The sequence below is a fragment of the Manis javanica genome, chromosome 12, assembly GCF_040802235.1.
Source record: "Manis javanica isolate MJ-LG chromosome 12, MJ_LKY, whole genome shotgun sequence".
NCBI classification, from domain to species: domain Eukaryota; kingdom Metazoa; phylum Chordata; class Mammalia; order Pholidota; family Manidae; genus Manis; species Manis javanica.
The window spans coordinates 94801460-94822999 of NC_133167.1; the positions used below are offsets into that span (position 1 = coordinate 94801460).

A 21540-nucleotide genomic window follows, 5' to 3' on the forward strand; every position below is an offset into this window, starting at 1 on the left:
CCATATGTCATTACTAAACATAGAAGAGTGCACCCTTCTCCAGATTCTCCCGTTCTGTATGTAGCCTTAGCCCAGGTGCAATCTGAACCCTTGGAAAAAGAGAAATGGCGATCCAAGTCTAAACCAATTTTTATGTAATATATGATTTTATACAGTTGTCATAAATTTCATGTCTGTCAAATATTTAGCAGCAGACATAAAAGCCTTCCTGATTATAAAATGTCAGCAAGGTGAAAGAATCAGAATTCGAGCTGGCAGGATAAGCATAACACATGGGAAATTCCGAGGGTGAATTAGAAAGCTTTCTATTTAAACAATATGAAGTTATCTAAGTACGCTATGGACAGGTGGCTGGAGAGCGTTTCTTTGCAGGACGTGGGTGATTTATGTAAGTGAAACCTCCGTCATCAGGATACTACCGGGGCTGAAAGCCTAGGGCAGTGTTTCCAAAGCTGTGCTTCAGTGTGAGAGGCCGGTAAAACAGGGTTCTCTGCGTAAATTACTGGGAGGCATTGCAAAATGCATCTCCATTCCTCAAGTTATTCAGTAGATACTAAAGACTGTAACAAGAGCAAATATTTACAGGACTCTAACTGAAGAATCTTCCCACGGTTTTTGTTGTTACTGCTTTTCAGTTTTTGTTGTTGTTCTGGTTGTTCACACAACTTTTTTTTTTCACATGCTTACTTATATTTTGGGGAACTAGTTGTTAATGAAACATACATGTAAATACTGATTCACTGTAATAAAAATCCGCATTAAGAGACTTGTATCCCAGTGTGGTTACAGGTGAATACTGCTTTCTTTTGCAGACTGGTCCTTCACAGAAAAATTAATTGAAGAAAATGCCTATTGGCAGAACATCCTCACTTATGAAAGGCATTTTATCAGAGAAAAAATAAAAGACCAGTTTGCCTTCTGAATGGCTAGTTTACTCTGGCATTCACTTTGGTAGATGTTTAGAGCCATTATTATTTATTTATCAAAAGCTCAGGGTATGTTTTTCTTCCTAAAATAAATGATGGCATGAAATGGCAAAAGTCTTGTGTCTGAGAGACATGATAATTTGTACTAAATTATTTTATTTATATTTTCTTGAAAAAATCTAATGTAATGTGCATTTAAAGTTTTTACAACTTACTACATTTATATTTTTTCTAATAAGCCCAATAAAAATGTATTTCTAAAAGGATATAATATACTACTTAGAAATTTTATTGGAATGTAAATACTTTAGTATAAAAATTTAACTAAAGTAACTTGTTGAAAATAAATGACAGTATTTTTTGGAGGAAGATATGCTTGTATATCTTAAAATTATATAAGGACATTAACCAAGCTGATATTTATTGTCACAGCAAGTGATTTGGTCAAAACTCATTTTTCTTTGTCATTCAACATACATGGCAATTATTTTTTATTTAGATTTTATAAAAATTTCAGCCCCTTACAAAGCATAAAATGTAGTCTATATGTGGAAAAAATTATAAATTCATCATGTTTAAAAGAACATGTAAAGTTTTGAAATAGGAAGTAAAAAACAAAGTTAAATAACTGAGAAAAAAATATGACATGATTCCTGCACTCTTATAGGGAATGTGTTTTCTTCAGACAAGGCTTTTAAACATGAAAAAATGTGGATTTCCACTGATCTTTGTGAAGAGTTAACATAAGCTCCTAGATTTCTCAAATGAAACTAAGGTCTTGTGTATTAGACTATATAAATTTTGGGTTAACAATTATATTCTAAAGAGTTTCCTATACATATTGAATAATTATAGTTATTTCTGTGAAAAGCCATATATTTGAGTTCTTTATCAGTTTAAGAATAAAAATAGAACGTCTTTATCAGTATAAGATGAAAATAAGATGCAACAAATTGAATATAGTATACTTAAGCAATTATTAAAGGAATTCTATTTAACATTTATTCCAAAAATGCTTTTATGATAGGAATAGTCAATGTTTTATTTTAGAAAGCAGCTTTGTCTTGTTGTAGTTGTTAGTGATTGTAAATAATAAATTTGGGTGTTTTTGGTCAAGATCATTATGTTGGATTCTCTGGGTAAAGAAAAGTGCCCACTTCTACCTTAATCTACTTGGTAAATGAATTTGAGGAAGAGTGGAGAGAATTAAATGAAAACTTTTAGGTACTAGATTATTAGGTTAAATAACGTCTTCTGATTTGGAAATGCCAACTTACTCAAACAGAGAATAATTAATACTTGTAATTATTTAAAGCCATGCACTTTTTCTTCTGTATGACTTTTGAGATGATTTCTTCTTTTCTGAGGTCATGAAAAACCAAACGCAAGCAGATGCCATGGACTGAGAAGCTCTGCAGCAATTGTGTCACTCGGAAGGTGTCATCTGCTGTTATTTCCTCTCTCTCTATAGTATTAAATTGGTTGAAGCCATCTTGAAAGAGATTATGTTTGCAAATAATGGCTTTGAATTTAAAGTATATTATGCATTTTAATGAGAAAAATTGCCTTTAATCTTTGACTATTTTTTGGCTGTTCATTTCCCTTTAATTTTCAAAATATAACATAGTTCCTATAATTTATTCCCATTTTTGAATACTGGTTGTGTCTTAACGGCAGTGATCACTGTTCTGAGGTAAGCCGACATCTGAATTCCTTGGCTATCCATTTACACACCACTACAGAACATACAGTCCTGGTAGGACAAAAGCTAAAATAATTCCTGGTAATTTCGGATCAAGTCTTGACTGTCACACAAAACAGACTAAATATATTTTCCCACCATAGCAGAACAATTTAATACAATGTTGCAGATAAAATGTTCTTTTTTTTTTTATATTTTCAGCGCATCATCTTAAATTAGAAAATACGTGACTAAACTACATAAAAAGAACTATACACTTTAGATAAAGTAGCCACTGTGTCCAATATGGCTCTAACTTTTCCCACATAGAGTTTTTTAGAGTTATTTCAACAACTTATATGTGGAAAAATTTTAACAGTTTTTGCATTTATCACATTAACTCAACTAGTTCAACCTTACTTCAACTCTTTAGAATATGAAAAGCAGAGCATAATCACATATAGGCATTTGCTAAATGTGGGCCAAGATTTTGATAATAAATCACACAAAACAAAAACAGAGAGTGAAAGATAAAGTTGAAGTAGAATAGGTCCAATTAGTTTCCATTCTTTGATGTTCAATAAGATACGTGATCTTGCAACCTCTGTGGTCATAATTTGAATATGGACAGGTGACTATCCTGGGCCTCCATTAACAAATAACTTTAACTTAAAACAAACTATTAAATAACACTTATGTATTGCTTTTTAGAAGAAATGTGTGTTTTTTGAAAGTCTGGAGGATATGTGTTGTTTATTTGGTTGTACCCATTCAGGGATGGTAAAAATATGGTAGGACAATTATTTTTAAAGCTGATGGATCAGTCAGAGCCTGGGAATCCACCTCTCATGCCACCGTTGACAAAAGGTGTAGCTCCAAACGGAACTGATTCATCTTTGAAAACCAGAGTATTCTTGTAATGCAAATAGTTCTTACCTCTAAGTTGCTATATTAGCAACATGTCCTCTGATTCAATTGTTTTTCTCTATTTTAATTATTCCAATTAACAAGTATTTATCACCAGACATTTTTCCATGGCAACTATGCTAAAATAACCATGCAGTAAAACACACTGTATTCAAGGAAATGACCTGGTCTGTGCACTTGTTAAAAAAAAAACCCCAAATCAAAAGTTTCTGAATTGGAAAATTATCTGGTCCAAATTTCTCCATATAAATTGTTGAATAATGTGAAAGTTGAATATTGGAGCTTCTAAATACTATCGCATTTTTAGGCTAATCAACACAGTTGGCCATGAAGATTTATCAGACTATAATACAGATTTATCAAATTATACCTTAACAGTACAAAACATTAGGATGCTCAATCTTAAAAGAATAATTTACCCAAAAACCTTCTTCACTTGTAAAAAAGATTCCACTTTCCCTTAGGGGCATATGACCAAGGTGTAATATAGTATATTCAATGAGAAATATTTTTTAAATGCCTTCAGAGCAATTCAAGATATTAAGACTGATAATGTTATGATTCAATCATTATAGAATTGCAAGGATAGAAAGAATTTTATTGAACCATCAGGAACATCTTGCAAATTAATGTTAGAATGACACCTAAAATGTTCCAGAATGTTGTAGGAATGCTGGATTCACCAGTTTCGTCCCAGAGGGAGACAAAACTGCTTTACCTTAGGATATATTTTGTGAAATAATACTCAGGTCAGTGTTACAGCTAACTTATTCTGACAGACACATCAAGAAGAAAAGCAGCTAATAATGGCATTTGCAATAACATGAGCTATACTGAGGTTTCAAGAATTTTCTAAGAGTCAGAATCCAGAGTAAATATGTCCTCCTTATAGAAGGTGCTTGGGCTATGAATTACGTCTTCTTTTCAGGACAGCAAGGCTCATATTATCTTACCATTAGAAGATCACGCTGAGATTTGCTTTCATGGGGAAGAGGTATATGTAATAAAAACTTTTTGCTAACAGTGGGCAAAGTATCACCCTCACACACAAAGCAACACAAGTTCCTGCAAGAAGCCACGAGGTAATATCCATAGGAACAATAGTCTGTGTTAAAACAAAGTGTGCCTGAGGCCAAAACGTGACCTGTGCAACCTCACAGGAGACTGTGACGGAAACAATGCTAAACAGTGCTATCAGTTTGACTTAGAATTCAACCGCAGATTTAAAGCTTGCAGTGAATGTTTATTCTTGCTTTGTATTTCTCAAGTTACAGCATTATGGGTATGTGTGTATGTGTGTGTGTGTGTGTATGTATCTATATACATATGAATTTTAATACAGTTTTCCTAGTTACTTCTCTCATGATTACTTTCCTAATTGATACCCTGGTATCCAAGTGGTTGGGTTGGCCTACATTCTACTGCATGACACCGGAAAATGGACTAAGGAAAACCTTTGCGACTTGAAAGTACAAGGTTCCTCTAAAAGTGCTCATTACAGTGACTGAGACTCACCTTACCACTATCTCCTTGCTTGTTTCCTTCATAGAACTTTTCACATTATATTACCTTGTTTATTTGTACCTTATTTGTGGTCTGCATTTCCCTGCCCGCCCTGAAGCTCCATGAGAGTCACGGCCTTCTCTATCTCTGGTTCACAACTGTGTACCTAAAATAGTAAAGCAGTGCCTGACATAAGGAGGTACTTGTTACCTTCTATTAAATATATGAGCAAAGGAATGCCTTCAAATATTTTTAAAAAATTATAACAGGTGATTTACTGAACCTCTCCGAAACAAAGCTTTCTTATCTATAAAACTGGGAGTAACTAAATTTAATCCAAAAGAGAGCTGAGATTATAATTAAAGAGGTAACATAAATTAAGTATCTTAATTCAGTGTAGAATAAATAATATATATATATACTTAACCCATTTAGCTCATTTGCTATCTTTGAACAGTAGACCATCATGTAAAATTATTATCCAGAACTCAGATAATTTACCTAACCCAGATAATTTCATGTGTACTTTGAATTACATAATGACTACCATTTATTAATGTTTGACAGTTTGCTGCCTCTATTCCTAATCTTTTTATTTCAGTACATTTCAGTATGTAACATCTATATACTTCCACATTAGAGTAAAAGTAAATCCTACATAATACATATTTAAACCCTTTAAAACTGTAAAGGATATTAAGGTAACAATGATGCATTTGAAAATATTTTATATTTAACCACCTTACTTTACAATTCAGGAAGCTGAGGCCTAATGTTGAGTTGAAAGACCTTGAGATCATCACATTGCTAAAAAAGAACAGATATACTGTAATTAATCAATCATTCCAGAGCTCTTTAAATTATGAATAGTCATACCACTCTTCTTGGAGAGATTGAACTTGGTTCTAGAATCATTCTGAACACAATGTTGCACATTGATGGCCCTTTTCAAGTGGACAGAGTCGGCATGCAAGGCAAAATGCACGTGTCATCAAAATGAAGTTCAAACCTCTTACCTAGATTAGGTTTATGCACATCATTCAGTGACATTCAAAGCAACAGAAGAATTAGAATTTCATTCTTTGACTTGTAGTTGGTTTAACAATGCCCCTTTTAAAAAATCAAATCCATTTACTCATAAGAATGGTTATGTTTCAATATGGATACTGGGTCATATTTATTAAAATAATAATTTATATACACAAAAGATGTAATAGAAAAGGAAATTTATATTAGTTCTCTCAATATTTAACTTTGAAATTTCAATTATAGTTAAAGAATTTAAATTTTTTATATTAGTGCCCTGCTTTGAAGCTATAACTTATTCTTATTAAGTTTATTTTTTCTGGATTTCCACACCATCTTTAAACAGTGACTTCTTATAATGTGCCATGCATTCAAAATATACTGGGATGTCATTAAGTCAACTATAAATTCAAAATGATCTTTCACATCTAACTGGGTAATGAGATTGGCCCAATGAAACAATGTATTATATCTTTCTGGAATTTTGACTATGTCTTTGTCTTGGGCTTTACATTTCCCTAATTAATTTTGAAAACGATAGACTTCTTTAGTGACATGCCAGTGCTCTCAAAACATTAATACAGTATGGCACTGGAATTACTGGCTTAATGAGCATCTCATGCTTCTACTCCCTAAGGACCCCGCTTAATAAAAGGAAAGGGTTTACCAAAACCCAGGCATTACAATGATTGTATGTGGTCTGAGAATCTGCTGAAAATACATATGGAAATGCCTGGTTGCTTACTAAATTTTGTTGGAGATTAAATAAAGTCATAGAATACATATGATTCCCCAAACTAAAAGCAGTCATTTATTTTTAGTTAGAATTAAAGGTTTTGTGAGAAGTGTAAAAGATTCTTTTTTTTTTTTCCCGTAATATCTGGACCAGTGTATAGAGATACTTAAGCAGCAAAGAAAAAAGCAAATAGTGACTTAAAAAAACTTTCAATGGAAATTGTTGCTTTTTTGGAAACTATGAGGCATAATGTCATTCTTAAAGCATGTAAGGTATTTGACTGGGATATAACTCTAAAAAGTAATAAAGTCCAGATTACTGTCTTGAACTGTGCTGGTTCTTGGTATTTTGAATGTAACAAGGAACTGAAGAAACACGACATCAAGTAACTAAATGCCAATTAATATGTGTTTATATTCATTACTGCACGTGTATGTGTATTTGTGTGTGGCGATATATGTCTGTGTAGGGGTGTGTGTTTGAGCAAAATAGCAATCTGTTTTGTCTTATCCCTAAAGCAGAATCATAGAGGTTCCAGAGTGGATAAACTATTAGCTAATCATCTCGTAAAATATAGCAACCATGACTTTCAAATCAATGCCATTTCTTGAATTTCATTAGTCATATGTTTAAGAGGAACAGTATAAGTTTTTCGTAAGAGATGCATCTTTATCAAGTATAAATATACACATTAAACTGCATTTTTAAAAGCGTGTATCTTAACAGAGTTGGTATTTAAAACACATAATTGAGAGGCTCTCCATTCACTACTAAAATCATATCCCTCCTTTTCGAACTAGTTTTCTCAAAGAATGAAATAATAGCATATACCTTTTCATCCTCTTTGATTTGACTATCACATTTAATCATGGTTACACAGTAGCACCAAAATGAGGACAAAATACAAGAATTACAGGAAAGATCTTAAATTATAGGAGCTAATTGCATGCTTCAAAGGTCTCATCTGTGGGGAAAAAAACATTTCCAACTGCCAAACTACGGCTTTTTTTTTCCCCAAAAGAAAAATAACCCAAATCACCCCAAATTAACCAAAAGATACAACAGACTGCTTTGGGGATAGATCTGTTATCTACAGTTTATGGGACAGATAGTCCATCTAAATAGAAAAAGACTGGTTTTACATAAAGCAAGATAGAGTACAAAAGCACAGCTTTTGTCATTTTGGTAATATTGCAATTTTACAAACATATTGCATAGTATGTGTAAGAAAATAGTTTCATTTTTTTCATATATCTCTATATACAAGAAAACATTTACATGAAAGTTACAAAACAAAATAAACGAGTAGTGGACCTGGTTTAAAGAATTGTATAAATAACGAGACACGCTAACTTGAAATTACATTACCTCCATTGTTCATGAATGTCCTTGCACAGCTTTAACCCTGTTTGGCTTTTATTTATCAATATTCAAACAAATGAGATACCGAGATGGCAAAAAACAAAAGAGTAGCAGTTCATTATACCTCATTTCCTTTAATGTATTTCCTTGACTTTCTCAAAGAGAGGAACTTTCTCAATCAGTACTTAAAAAATAGCCCTCTGTTTCTAGAAGTATCTTAGGTTAATGATGTTCTCCCAAGAATTTTTAGCAAGCAATGAAAGTTTAAACCTAGTTGAGTAAGTCCATCCTGGGCCCATTTTGGGATATAGTCTTTATATACCGGTTTCATGAATGTCAAGGAGTTTATTTGGCATGTATAAAAGGTGAGTGGCCTACACTAACAAAATTTTCCTTCTAAAACCAATTAATTAATGATCTACAGCTCAGAATCCTGCATGCAGGATGTTTACTGCCTCATGTTATAATTATTCAGCCCTCCTATTTGTTTGAATAAATGAGGAGAAGCAGCGGTATTGTAGAGTTAAATACAATAAAAATCCCAGTCTTTGGTCTTTGACATTTAAATTAAATGAACTGCAGTATGAAACAATATGAATAACAGTGTTCAATGAAATCATTCATTTACGATTGTTTTAAAAGAATAACAATATTATTTTACTTTGTGATAATGATATTTTGCAGTATTCATTACTATAATATACACCAGTACAAAGAGAAAAGAATTTCTCCAGGTGTCTTTAAATAGGGTCACATGAGGAATTCTAACTAGACCAAAGCTACAAGGAAGTGACAAACCCCACTCCTATGAAACTCAAATGTGAATTTAGCTTTGATGGCTATACAGAGAATTTGTCCATTAGATATCTTCAACTATTTTTATACTTTAACATTATGATATTGACGTTGTTACAAAATAGAGCACTTAAATGCATTAAACACTCTCCTGCTCTCTATCTATTGCTGCCTCAAACAGCAATACCAAGTTTGGAATGACACAGTTTTGTAGGAGTTATACTGTATCAAAATGCAAGTTTTATAAAATGAGGCACTGTCCAATTGAGTAATTTGGATAGCAGAATATGTAGGAATTTTGAATGGAACCTGTTATAAAAAATTCAGCTATTGGCCTTTGTGATCAAATGACCTTTTCTTCAAAAGACCAGTGCTTTTTAGTTTGATGGAGATAAGTAATAGAATGAGAAGCAGAGACTTAATATTTGGTAAATATTTCTATTAATTTCCTCAATAGTCCCTTTTAGTAAGACCCAAATACATTCTTTTCCTTTTTATTGTCAACCATATTACTAGAGCCTGTTTATGAAGTGTGATTTCCTGAAAGGGACATTAATGTTCAAATGGTAAGAGCAAGAAAGGAGGTATAGAAAAAGGAGCAGGGGGCAGGATGCTGGAAAGATCTGCATTTCAACACTTAGAAGCAACAGGTTAAGGTAAAGGAGATCAATAATGTTGGTTCAGACTAGGCTACAGAACTCAAGACTGTTCTTTTCTTAAGTGAATTAGCAAAATTTAAAGATGAAAGTAACCAATGAAAACCTCTAGCTCTGATGTAACCCTCTCACAGGTAAGTGAACTGTGACCAAGATAATTAAATATATTCCTTAGGGTCACATACAGGTGGGGATGGAACTAGAACCGGAACTCCCGGCTCCCTTTACAGAGATTTGGGGTATCGAAATCTCAGATCTCCTGGTTAATGTAAAATTTGAAGCATACAAATATCTTAGATGCATAATTATGTACAGATTGTAAAGCTATGGTTTGTATTAAAAAAGGGAAAAAATCAGATGAAGAGGTACATGTTAGAAATTTTGGAGATGTTGAACAAATGAAGTTTTTTTTTAGGTGTCTTCCTGAAATATTCTGAAAGAAAAAGGAATAATGAAGCCTCTTTGCATCTCTCCTTTTGACCTCAAAATACTGAACTCAAATACTTCTCAGATTCTTCATTCTCAGCTAAGAATTTAAATGCCAGGAATACTGTCATTCCCTCCTCCCTTCTAATTCTCCCTGCCGTCTCCTTTCTTTCCTTTGTGCCTTCTCCAGCTAAACTGAATACAAATGTAGGGTCTACATAGCACCCTTTAAAGGAATCATTTTTCTGATTTCGATTTAGGAAAAATGAAATTTGCATCTAAGTAAATTATATTTATATATGTTGTAACAGAAAAATGCTTCTGGAGAAAAACAGATACTAAAACGGTTTGAGTAGTCTGCAATTAAGAGAACTTTGTATTAATAGAGAACTAGTCTTTTATGAGGAAATTAAGCACTTTCAGGAGCAATCTTCTGTGCCTACAATAGAAGCTCGAAATCTGAGGCTGAGTCTGTCCTTAAGGTCCTGAGGAACTAAAACAGCCAGTCAAGTAATTTAAACCAACTCTTTAGTGTCGGATCAGAAAGCCATCTGTATCAATATTTTTCCCTACTACACTGAGCAGATATTTTATAGCATCTAATCTAGTCTAAATCTTATAACATAAATATATGTTATGAAGTGTTTCTATAACAATTCAGAATTTGAATTCAAAATTTGACAGCCTCTGTGCTGGAACTAGTTTTTACATGTGTTTGTCTCATCCTTTTTTTTCATCATTTCTCCTCATATATAATTTCAATTTCCGGTGGCCCCTTCCACCTCCGACAATATTTGCTCTTGGAACAAGAACACGGTACAGCTGGAAGGCACCTCAAGAGACCATTCGATTCAATACTCGTGCTGTGAAGGTGAGTGAACCGAAGTCTGGACATATTCCCAGAGCGTCTAAATGAGCTCGCTCGTTAGTGGAAGACAGAGCTGAGATTAGAAAATCGGGCTAATTACTATAACAATAAAAAGAATTGTTCCTGTTTGACGAAGACGATTTTAAATTGTTTTAATATAGGGATGTTTATAATTTGAATATGTCTCAAATTAATACATGTTTTCCTGAAAAGTCCACAAGACAGTGATTAGGACCCATAATTCCTCAGAATTTCTTGTTTTACATTTTGTGTATTTTAATGTGAGTTTTTTTATATTAAATTTTAATGTTTTACTTAAATAAATTGAACTCTTGTGTTATGGCATGCCTTTTTAAGCAACTGCATATCTTAATTCTTACTCCAATGTTGATTTCAAGTTTTACAGAATAATCCCAAGCACAAATTCTGATTTAAAAGGAATAAAACTGCACCAGCTTTCTGACTTTTCTGCTGAATACAGAATGCATTTAGTGAAATGGAGCTTTTCCAAGTATTCGATATATTAAGTTACCTAAACAAGATAATTCTAGCCATTGGCTCATTTGTTGCTGCGTTACCCAATTTTCCTACTTTCACTAAGCAACTTACTTCAACAAGTTGCAATTTCCCACTTCCCCCTGTGCTATAGGGGTCTGAACACCAAAGGTTCTATGGTCATGGACCCCCAAAATGAAGCCTCCATACACCTTAATGGTGTGCATGGGGGAAAAAGACTGACTGACATGTGAAAATTAAGGACTCACCTTAGTGCAACCAAGTCATCTTCCCATAATAGGAAATATTAAATTGAATTTTACATTCTTGGATTCTGTAAGTTTCAAGAATTCAAGTTAAGGAGCATTGTGATAAATGAACCTACAGTATTCTGCAGTTATTTATTAGGAGCTAATGTACAAAAATAAGCAGTGGGGAATGCAAGGAATGGCGATATCTAATGTTGGAGTAGCTTAACAGTCTAATAAAAGTAACTAAATGTTAAGAGCTGAAAGTAAGTGTGACTAAATTCCTTTAAATAGCAATCTAATGGAGTGAATACATTTTCAGTGTTTGTTAACAGTTGTGTTTTTACTGTTTAAGCAGGGATTTTTTTATTTAATTTCTACCATCCTTAAATCTTAACCTCTAATAAAAATACATAGATATAATTCTGAAGATGATATTCCAATGGAAAGTGAATCCATTCTGAGCATTAGGCATCACATTAGCATTTATTTATTTAGAGGATGTTTGAATTTTAGCAGAGTCAAGTATAAAGTGAGTGGAGCAAACAAAAATTGCACTCTCAGAACCTAGGTGTAAAGGATAGCCTGTGAATTAAAAACAAAAAAATCTATGGATTCCACACCATCCGTATGTCCCTCTTAATCCTATCTTATATTGTAATAAATTAGATGTTTTGTTAAAAGCAAATACGTCACATGCAATAGCCAAGTAAATACTATATAAGGCCATTCAGATCCAACAAATGACAGTATAATGGCGTTTTGTTAATTCTGTAAAGATTATATTGCTGAGTGCTTTCAAAATTATCTAACGTACAAAATTCTAGAGTTAGTAGACAAAGAGTAACAACACATAGAATTTAAAGAAACAAATAAAACTCAGGGTGGGATTCTGTCTTGTTTTGCTTTGTTTTGTTAAAAACTATGTATTGAATTTGATATTTAGTAAAGCAAGCATTACATAATGCTTTAAAATTTTAAAATTCGGGGACAAAAGTTTACATCCAAAAAGATGAATGGAAAATTGTGCTTTCAGACTGTAGAATTAGTTTTCTTACAGGGCTAACCATTTCATCTTGCCATTTGATACTGGGAATTTCATCTATGTAATGTATACATGTGCAGTTCACATCCAGGTCCTGCAAAAACCTAAAACTGTGTGCTTCACTTCACGTAGCAAAGGCACCTATGTTATTCTCCCTTTGAGCAAAAGTTATGATCCAGGTTTCCTGCTGAAGATGTTTCTACCGTTCCGCCACTCACTCTGTGTTGAGCAGGGCAGTGAGTCACCAGAGAAGGGGGCGGCCGTCCCTGCTTACACGGGAAGAAGTTGCTCTATGGACCATTTGAAGAAGCTCCGGACCGATCACAAGGGAAACCGAGCAGAACTGTGAAGCAGACGGACAGGAACAGAAGGCTATTCTGGTGTGAGGAGGATTCAGTCACTTCAGCTCCATAGGCAGATGGTGCTACTGGACTGACAAGTGGAACCTACTCCTGCTGGAGAAAGGTAAAGTTTACCACTGGGACAGACACACAGTTCGTACACTGTCTGTCGGGAATTTGAGGAGCTGGGTGATGAAGATGCAAAAGAGCCGGTCGGTAGATTTCCCAGCCGGATTGTATCCGCATTCAAAAATATCTACCGGGAGAAGAAATTGCATTTTAATTCATTTTAGCATTCTTCATTCCTCAGAGCTTACAACTTGGTCTAATAAGAAAGACCACACCACAAACGATTCCATTGGTTTAGCTGCTATGCTTTGTTGAACAAACAAACTACACTCCCCTGGTACAGCCTGAAAGCTCGGCAGCTCCGTTCCCCTTGGAGACCTGGTGCATTCGGACAGAAAGCCCTCCATCCGAGGAGCAACATCTTACAGTCTGCTCCAGGGGCCAACCCAGTTCCTCAAACAGCATGGAAAATTAATGATTTTAGCAGAGTCTCTCAGTTTAACTTCTTAATCATTGCCAGTCTAAAGACAGAGAAAGAAATAAGAATGGTCACGGATTCACTTAAAAAAACACTCTCCAGCCTAAATTTTAAAAATATTCATAAGATGTTGACAGATAGTCTAAAGGATATGCCGTGTAAATAATCTGTAACCCTAACAGTTAATTATATTAAATATAATCAGGTCTGAAGTCTCCATGAAACGAATACCCAGTTTGCTGTATCTTCTAACTTGGAAAACTTCTCTGCTGATTCTACCTCATGGACCTCACACTGTCGGGGACAGGCTCATGTGGTTTTGACAAGCGTGGGTAAAGTTCCAAAGAAAGAAAAATTGGATTGTGAATTTGAATGAGCAAAGAAATAACTCTCTGGCTGTTTCTTCATTTTATTGTTGTGTACCTAATTACTGCCTAAAGGCACCTGTAACCCGACAGGAGACTCAGACAATACTCCGGTTTCTGCAGATTTGCCCTCATCCAAGTCCTATTCATTTCATGCTAGGACCTCTGCAGTAGTTCCTAACTGGCCTCCCAGCCTCATTCTTGGCCTCTTATGGTCTAGTTGACATCCTACTACTGTGGACTTTAAAGAAATGCAAATCAAATCATGCCATCTCAGTGCTCAAACCTTTCTAACGGCCTCCCATGACACTTAAAGGTGAATCTTGACTCCTTTCCATGGCCCACAGCCCTATATGATCTGGCTTATCCCTCTAACACCATTTCCTATAATTCTTCTCCTCCAGCTTTTGCATTTTCTCAAATATATAAAAAGAACTTTGGCTTCAGGGCTTCTTTTACTCCCACTTCCTTAGCCTGAAATACTTTTCTCCAGATATTTCCAAGTTGGGGGAATATATTAACTGGGTGGTTAGAGAATAGGGAGAGGAGCCAGATTTCCACTGTTGGCCTTTTCATACATTTTTCTGAAACATAGGAATCTATTGCATACTACAAATGAGACGGGAAAAGAATCCATATATCGTAGACATGTATATTTTAGATTTATTCAGACATGAGTGTATTTGTTCAGATCTCTACTAAAAGATCACCTTCTAACAAAGTACTTCACTAACCACCTTGTTAAAATAACACTAATCCATTAACCTCTTTGAAAAATCTTACTTGTCTCTATAGTAACAATCCCTTCCTAACATTAAGGGTGTATTTTTCATTCATTGTTTCTCGTACTTGCAAGTACAGCCTGTGATGACAGGGCCCGTCTTTGGTTAGAATTGTGCCAGTGCACGCTGGGTGAAATAATACTCTTCCTTCACCTGGGACATGTCTCTCCCCTCCAGGCCACAAAAATGTCACCCTTTAGAGAAGCCTGGCTCGTCTGCTTCCTCCTCCATGGATGGTTCCCTGATGCTCCAAGATGGAGAGACTCTTACTTGGTTCTCCCACTGAAATTTACTATTACTAGTATTTTAGTTTGCTGATCATTTTATATATTATTTTGTAGTCCGATTTATATCTTCCTTTCTCTACTAAATTATGTCCTCCTTGGATGTAGAATCATGCCTGAATTTTTTACAAATTCACAGTGTTTGTCCCTGAACAGACAGCCTTCATATAATACAAAGAGTGATCAAATAAATAGATTGTAGAGCAAATGAATGATTGGATTAACCAAAGTTCAGAAAGTAAGATTAAAGTTTTTGTTTGTAGATGTCAAGTGTTGGAATTTATTATCCCATAATTATTTCTGGGTTAAGAGACAGGAGAATAAAGAGAAAGGGCTTTTGTTCCAATTTTCTCAAGAAGATTCTTTTTTCTGAGGTTAAAGTTTAAAATGCACAAAAACTATCACCTTTTGGCCTTTTGGTTAAGATCAAGTACAATATTTGTTCTTATTAGTTTACTATCTGATACATTGTCTATCCCAGGACACTATAGTAAGTGGGTTTTTGGAGGCAGAACATACAATAGGAGCTTGTGCCGTCCATTCCACCCATCAAACTGGTATCCCAGTACCAGCAGGAATAGGGCATAGGGTACCCCCCGGAGGAGGAAAATAACTAAATCAAAGTGCACAAAACTAAGCAAAAGAAAATGACAGTGCATTTTTGGGGCTATATGCTGGTCCTCATTTCTTCCAGCTCTATTTCCATGTGGAGGGACATCAGTGAGTGTAACTCATAATTATCACACACTTTGGGCTCTTTCACTCGCTCCTCCACAGGGGAGGAAGGGTGAGGGCTCCTACCAGTTGAGTGTAAGAGAGGAACTGGGTTTGCAGAGCTCATCCTCCTTTCTTTATGTCTTTTTATGAGCTAGCATGCTTGCAGAGAGCAGACATTCTCAGGCTTCCCAAATGCCAGCTGTATTTCAGGGGCCCACTCTGGGGCTGTGGGGGTTGGGTCTGCACATCTGGATGTGAGTTCACTGTGAAATGTTAGGTTCCAGCCAAGAACCTTTGAAACATAGGTAATAAAGAATGGCAACATGGACAGCTAAGATCACGTAGGCTAGGAGGCTCCTGTGGGACTGATCAGATGACTGCAAGATGTTATGAATGGTTCATTTACCAGTACGTTCAGAAATAAGTGATAAGTGTTACTGGCTAGCTTTGGTGACTGGCAGAGGTTTGCTGACACCTTGCCACACTGCTGGTTTTGATATCTGTGGAACTACTTTCTTTCCACTGGTGTGGCCTGAGTGGATAGCTGTGGAGAGTAGGTATTTTTATACAGGTAGGATGTGCGGGTGGAGGCCCTGGGAACCAAGCATAGCTGTGGAGCCCTCATTGGAGTTACCGCAGAGGACGTAGCCTCATGGCGTGTGGCCTGTTCAGCTTAGCAGAGCCTCTAGCTCTCCTTTTAGGGACTATTCTAGATACCGTTGAGCTGTGTGATAATACTTAACTCCATAAACTGAGATCCAAACTGTAGCCTCATCCATATAAGGGAAGTAGATTTCATGAATAGGTAAATTAAAATGAATGGGGCCTTTAAAAAAAGAACATGATGTTTTCTTGGCTTCAAAGAGAAAAATAAGTCATGAGGTAAAAAGTGGTATTCTATCTATACTGACCCTTTCCAACCCAGCACGGCTCAGATTCTCTAGGTTTCTGCGCATCTCTCTTTTGGTCCTGCCAAGGCAGTTGCTACAATACTGCTCACTTTCCAACCCTAAAATTGATACCTCTGTTGTACACAGTCCTATAAACTATGTAATCCATTTGTTCTGAAACTCTTCCTGGTACTTAGAATTATAACCTTGAGTTTTCAGTCACGGCCCATTGTCTTCTCCCCACCAAGAATTCGTTTATTCTGTTCTTACCTGTTGAAATCAGGCCTGTCGCTGTTGCAGAATATCTTTATCAATTTGCAAAATAAAAATGGTTTCCTCCTTCCTCTGTGAACTTGTACCATATATGTTATTACATTATTGCACTGCATATACTATTATAACACTTTCAAGGTTCTACCTACAGTTATGATGCACGCCTTCTTCAGAGCTGAATTTGAAACCTTTTGCAGCACAATGACTGGATCTTCAGCAGTGCAGAATTTTGTGTGCAATTTCATTCATAACACATTTCGTATGTTATTTTGGTTACCTTAACGTGTCTATTCTAATTTGAAGTAATCAGAAATTGAGCTAAGGGTAGGAGATTACAGCTTGCTATATTGTTTAGTAAATGATCAGTCTGCCTTTTTATAGAATAATTAGTGAAGCACAGACAGAGATTTTCTATCATCTGCCACTGCTTCCTAGGAAAATTACAATCTTTTATCCTAATAAAATTCTATGCTTTTATGTATCTTTATTTTATTAATGTAAGCAAATGACCACACAGGAAAACTTCTGGCTATAATTTATTTATAGCATAATACTCAGTTCATAATTTAATGCTAACCTGTAACTGAATCCAAGGATTCTGCTGATATATAGAATAAAAGAACATAAATAAAGTGCATAAATAGGAAGAGAACAGAGATTAATAACCACTAACATTTATTATGGGATGATTCACTATGAATAATTTGAAATTATTAGCATGATAAAAGCAACCCTTTAAAATGGATGGAAGATATTTAAGAAATATTTCTATTTTGCTGTGGAAAACAAATTATAGTAGTCTTTACTTGTGGTAAAAAAGATTTTGAAAGGTAATATTGATAATTTGAAAAGATACTATGAAGCATATTTTCTAGATAATTTAAGTTATAATATCCAGTAAGATGCTCTTATGATCTTTCCAGTAAGCTTGCTTATAAAAAAGAAGCAAATACATAATTAAAACTTATCTTGAGTCAAACAGCTGAGAAAAATAGCATAAAGGTAAGAAAGAAACATGCTCTTTTGATTCTAGGAATTTAGGCCCTCATCTTTACATCTGAAGAGGTATGATGCTCAGAACATTCTCTCAAATGACCCTTTATTCTCACCTTGATCTTTGTAAGCTCATAATAAAAAAATAAATAAGCATAAGAGGGAAGAAGACACTAAGGAACTCAAATGGTAAAACAGCAACACAACAGATTTAGCCTTTCAAGGGCTTTGGATATTGCTGTAAAAATATATAGAATAGGATATGTATCATGTATAGGGATTTGAAATAGTTAAGGTAGAATGAAAAACAAACAAGGAAACAAAATAGCAACTAAACAGATGTCCAGCGGAGTTGCAAAAACAACAAATGAGAATTCTAGAAGTGAACAACATAATTATGAAAATTAGAAGCTAAATGAAGGGATTAAAAGAGGTATTCGATACTGAAGAGGAATCTCTTCAGTGCAGATCTGAATAAATGTACAGAGTGAGGCCCTGGAGGACAAATAAATAGAAACTGGGAAGGAGAGGCTAAAAGATCTGGACTGAGGAGTATGACACGGTATTTCTTCACAATTTCAGGAAAAGTCCATAGAGAAAACAGGAGAGGAAATGCTGAAGACAGAACGCTGAGGAATATCCAGAAGTGACCAAAATATGATTCTGCAGACGCAGCAATCACACGGCATATAGCAAATATGGTGAGTGAAATAAATGTGTGTCTGTTGCGCTACAGTGACGAGGTAGAAGACAGAAGACAAAGGGTTCTTAGACCAGGGAGTGAGAAAAAGCGAGTGATCTTTAAAGGGATGACAACTGACTTACAGGAGATCCTTGAGGGAAACAGTCACATGGTAGAAAACTACCAGCTTGTGTCTCTTATCTAGGAACTGCAATTGGGCTATTTTAGTGAAATAAACTTTGTTTTGTGTTTCTTTTACAATAAATATAGGTACTATTTCTACAGAAACAAAGAAACATCCAAGGTACTTTTTGGAAGAACTCTTTCAAGACCAAAACAGAATAAAGAACACAGGCTGCCTTCATTTCTGATGCTCTCTTGATACTCACGATGCTTAGGGCCAGTTTTGAAACTACAGAAATTTAGATGCACCACTTTTAACTGATTTATGAATGAGTATCTTCAGTAAAAATAAGTGAGGCTTTGACTTAAGAAAATAACTTAGGTTAATCAAATTTCATATCAAGAAGTATTAATATTTTCATCGTGTAAGCTCTCAGCAGCGGTACTTCCGGTTTCATGTAGAGCCGTGGGCGTATCATTTAAGAGGTAGCACCCTCAGAAGCAACGGGCCTGCAGTGTCTCCCAGGACTCACCTCCCCCTCAGTAGACTGCAAATGGAGCTCCTTCCTGCAGGTGGCCCTGAAGTCGCCTGCAGCCGCACTCACCTGGACCCCTCGAGGGGCTCCCATGATCAAGGACCTGGTTGGTGATTCAAGCCTGAGGGAAGAGCAAAACAATCCTTAGTAGTAAAAAGAAAAATAACATAGGATAGACAGAAACATAACATTAGTCAACTAAAAACAAATGGGCAGGCATAAATAAAACTCCTTGCCATTTTCAAGAAAGCCAAAATGAGTTTTAGAATGATTTTTTGACTGCCTTATCTATTTTTTGATTCTTTATGAAACTCCTCATTTATTAACATCAATTATTTACTCTCATTTGTGTAATGATTTAGTAACAATCTCTTATGCTGTTTCCCTTCACATGCACATGAAAAGTAGCTTGTGAGTTTGTTCATTGAAATCTTTTTCTATATTTTCAGTATTAATGATGGAGTGCTGATGAATAAATTTCTACAAACTTAGCATGTAAGTATTCCTCAGTAACGAGTCTTGCAAAGAGGAGAGAGCTTTAATGTATATTGCTCATATTGTAAACGCTCAAGCATACTCAGGCAAAATTTTATAAATGTGAAAATTTTCAAACTGCTTATTACAATTGTAAAAATGCAGTAAAATGAAGAAATAAGACATTTCCTACATTGACGGGATATACTGGCCCAGGAAAATGGCCACATCATGAATGACATTAGCTTGAGAAAGAAAAATTAAACAAGTGGTGATACACAAGGAGAAATGTGATTAAAGATTGACTACATAAATTTTGAGGAGAAAAACAATTGTTTTAGATAGTTGTGACTACACAAAAGATCGCTAGAAGGCAGTTTCAAATTATGTCCAAATATAAAACTGGAGGAAAGAGCACATGAAGGCAGAAGCTCCGAAAACAGAAAACAGTCATAAAACGCACTTGGGTGAGACTGTGAGGCAAGATATAAGTGGGTGAAGGGAAAGTAAGGTCAGTGAAGCCACTATAAGGGACCCAAAGAGTTAACAAGGTAAAACCAGAGAGACAGAAAGGGCTCAAAGAGTTAATGAGTTAATTAGTCGAAGTTTCAAAGGCCAGGAGAGACTTGGAATGTCCAGATATTCCCCATATACAGAAAAGTATCAGAGCACAGCCCATGTCTTCATTGTACCAATTAGATCAAGCCATTGTAAAATCTATTTAGCCTGCGAAAAAGCACCCAGTTTATTCTTTAACTTAATCTACATGCTGTTCTTCCTCGTCTTCCAATCCCTTAATCAAGTAAGTATATAACCAGGGCAGGAGACAGACCTCCGAAGTGTAAATAACCTATGTAGCCAAAGGATGCTGAAGTGTGGAGCAACACAGTCACCTAGATAATCCTATTCTTAAGACAAAACTTCAAAGGAACAATGAATCACCTGCATACATCATGCCTTATGTTGATCCCTATCCAAAAAGCTGTATAAAACCCCAAACCCTAAATCCTTAGGGGTGCCTCCTGAGGTTGCCTGCACTCCTCTTTCTTCAAATGTGCACCTTTTTGCCTTAAATAAAGACCTCTCACTGCTCAACTTACTATGTTTTATCTTAGCACTCTTCCAGGGGTGTCTTTGTAATTTTGCTATTTCATTCTGTTCTCCAGACTTAAGCACACGTCTTCACTCTGTCTCTGTCCTACTTCAGATAAATAGGGAGGGGCTGCTGAGAGCTCTGATTTGGGCTTATACATTCCTGTCGCCTGGGTGGCCTGCACAGGACTGCAGCTGTACGACAGTGCTGTTTGGTAGCCTGCTTGAAAATCTATTTTTGCTTTGGGAAGTTCCCAGAACATAATCTCACTGCATCCAGTGCTCTGCAGCTCCCCCAAATCCTGGGGTGGTAGGGACGTAGTTCCCACGCCAAGCAGATTCACGCAGACCCTGGATGCCAGATGACCCTGCCTACAGGAGTTGGCAAGGAATTTTCCCTGTGCTGAGCAGGCGTTCAATGAGCTTCCCTTTCCTCCCTCTGTTCTTCCTCACCCTCTACTGCATGCAAGGCAGCTGTCATTCCCTGCTACTCTTGCTTTAATGAATTCCTTCCTCACCTTGTACTCTGACTTCCCTGTGTCCCAGAACTGAATTCCTCCCCAACAAGATGAGGTCACGCCCTGAGCTGGGCTTTTTGGATAAGCACTCGGCTCTGGGCTGCAGTGGGCCTGAGTTCCCCTTGACTGCAGGACTTTGGACGGAAGTGCCCCCTGGCTCACATTCACCATCATGCAGAAGCAACCCAAAAACAGAGCTGTTTTGCAGGGAGAACCACATCAAATAGTT

The 21540-nt window shown here is 35.8% G+C and overlaps 1 protein-coding gene and 1 non-coding gene across 5 annotated transcripts in view; one reads left to right on the forward strand and one right to left on the reverse strand.

Annotated features, from left to right (window-relative positions):
* Nucleotides 1–13095: 13095 nt before the first annotated feature.
* Nucleotides 13096–21540, reverse strand: part of SGCZ (sarcoglycan zeta) — an 849975-nt gene continuing 841530 nt past the window's right edge. For all 4 annotated transcript variants that reach the window (XM_073219083.1, XM_073219082.1, XM_036997286.2 and 1 more), the window contains 2 exons: nt 19225–19348; nt 13096–13291 (listed from right to left, as the gene is read on the reverse strand). In XM_073219083.1, the coding sequence (XP_073075184.1) occupies nt 13097–13291; nt 19225–19348 (319 nt within the window). In that variant the 3' untranslated portion in view covers nt 13096. The remainder of the gene's footprint in view (nt 13292–19224; nt 19349–21540) is intronic.
* Nucleotides 15414–15604, forward strand: LOC118968226 (U2 spliceosomal RNA). Its single transcript, XR_005055785.2, has one exon. It is a non-coding gene; the product is annotated as a U2 spliceosomal RNA (small nuclear RNA).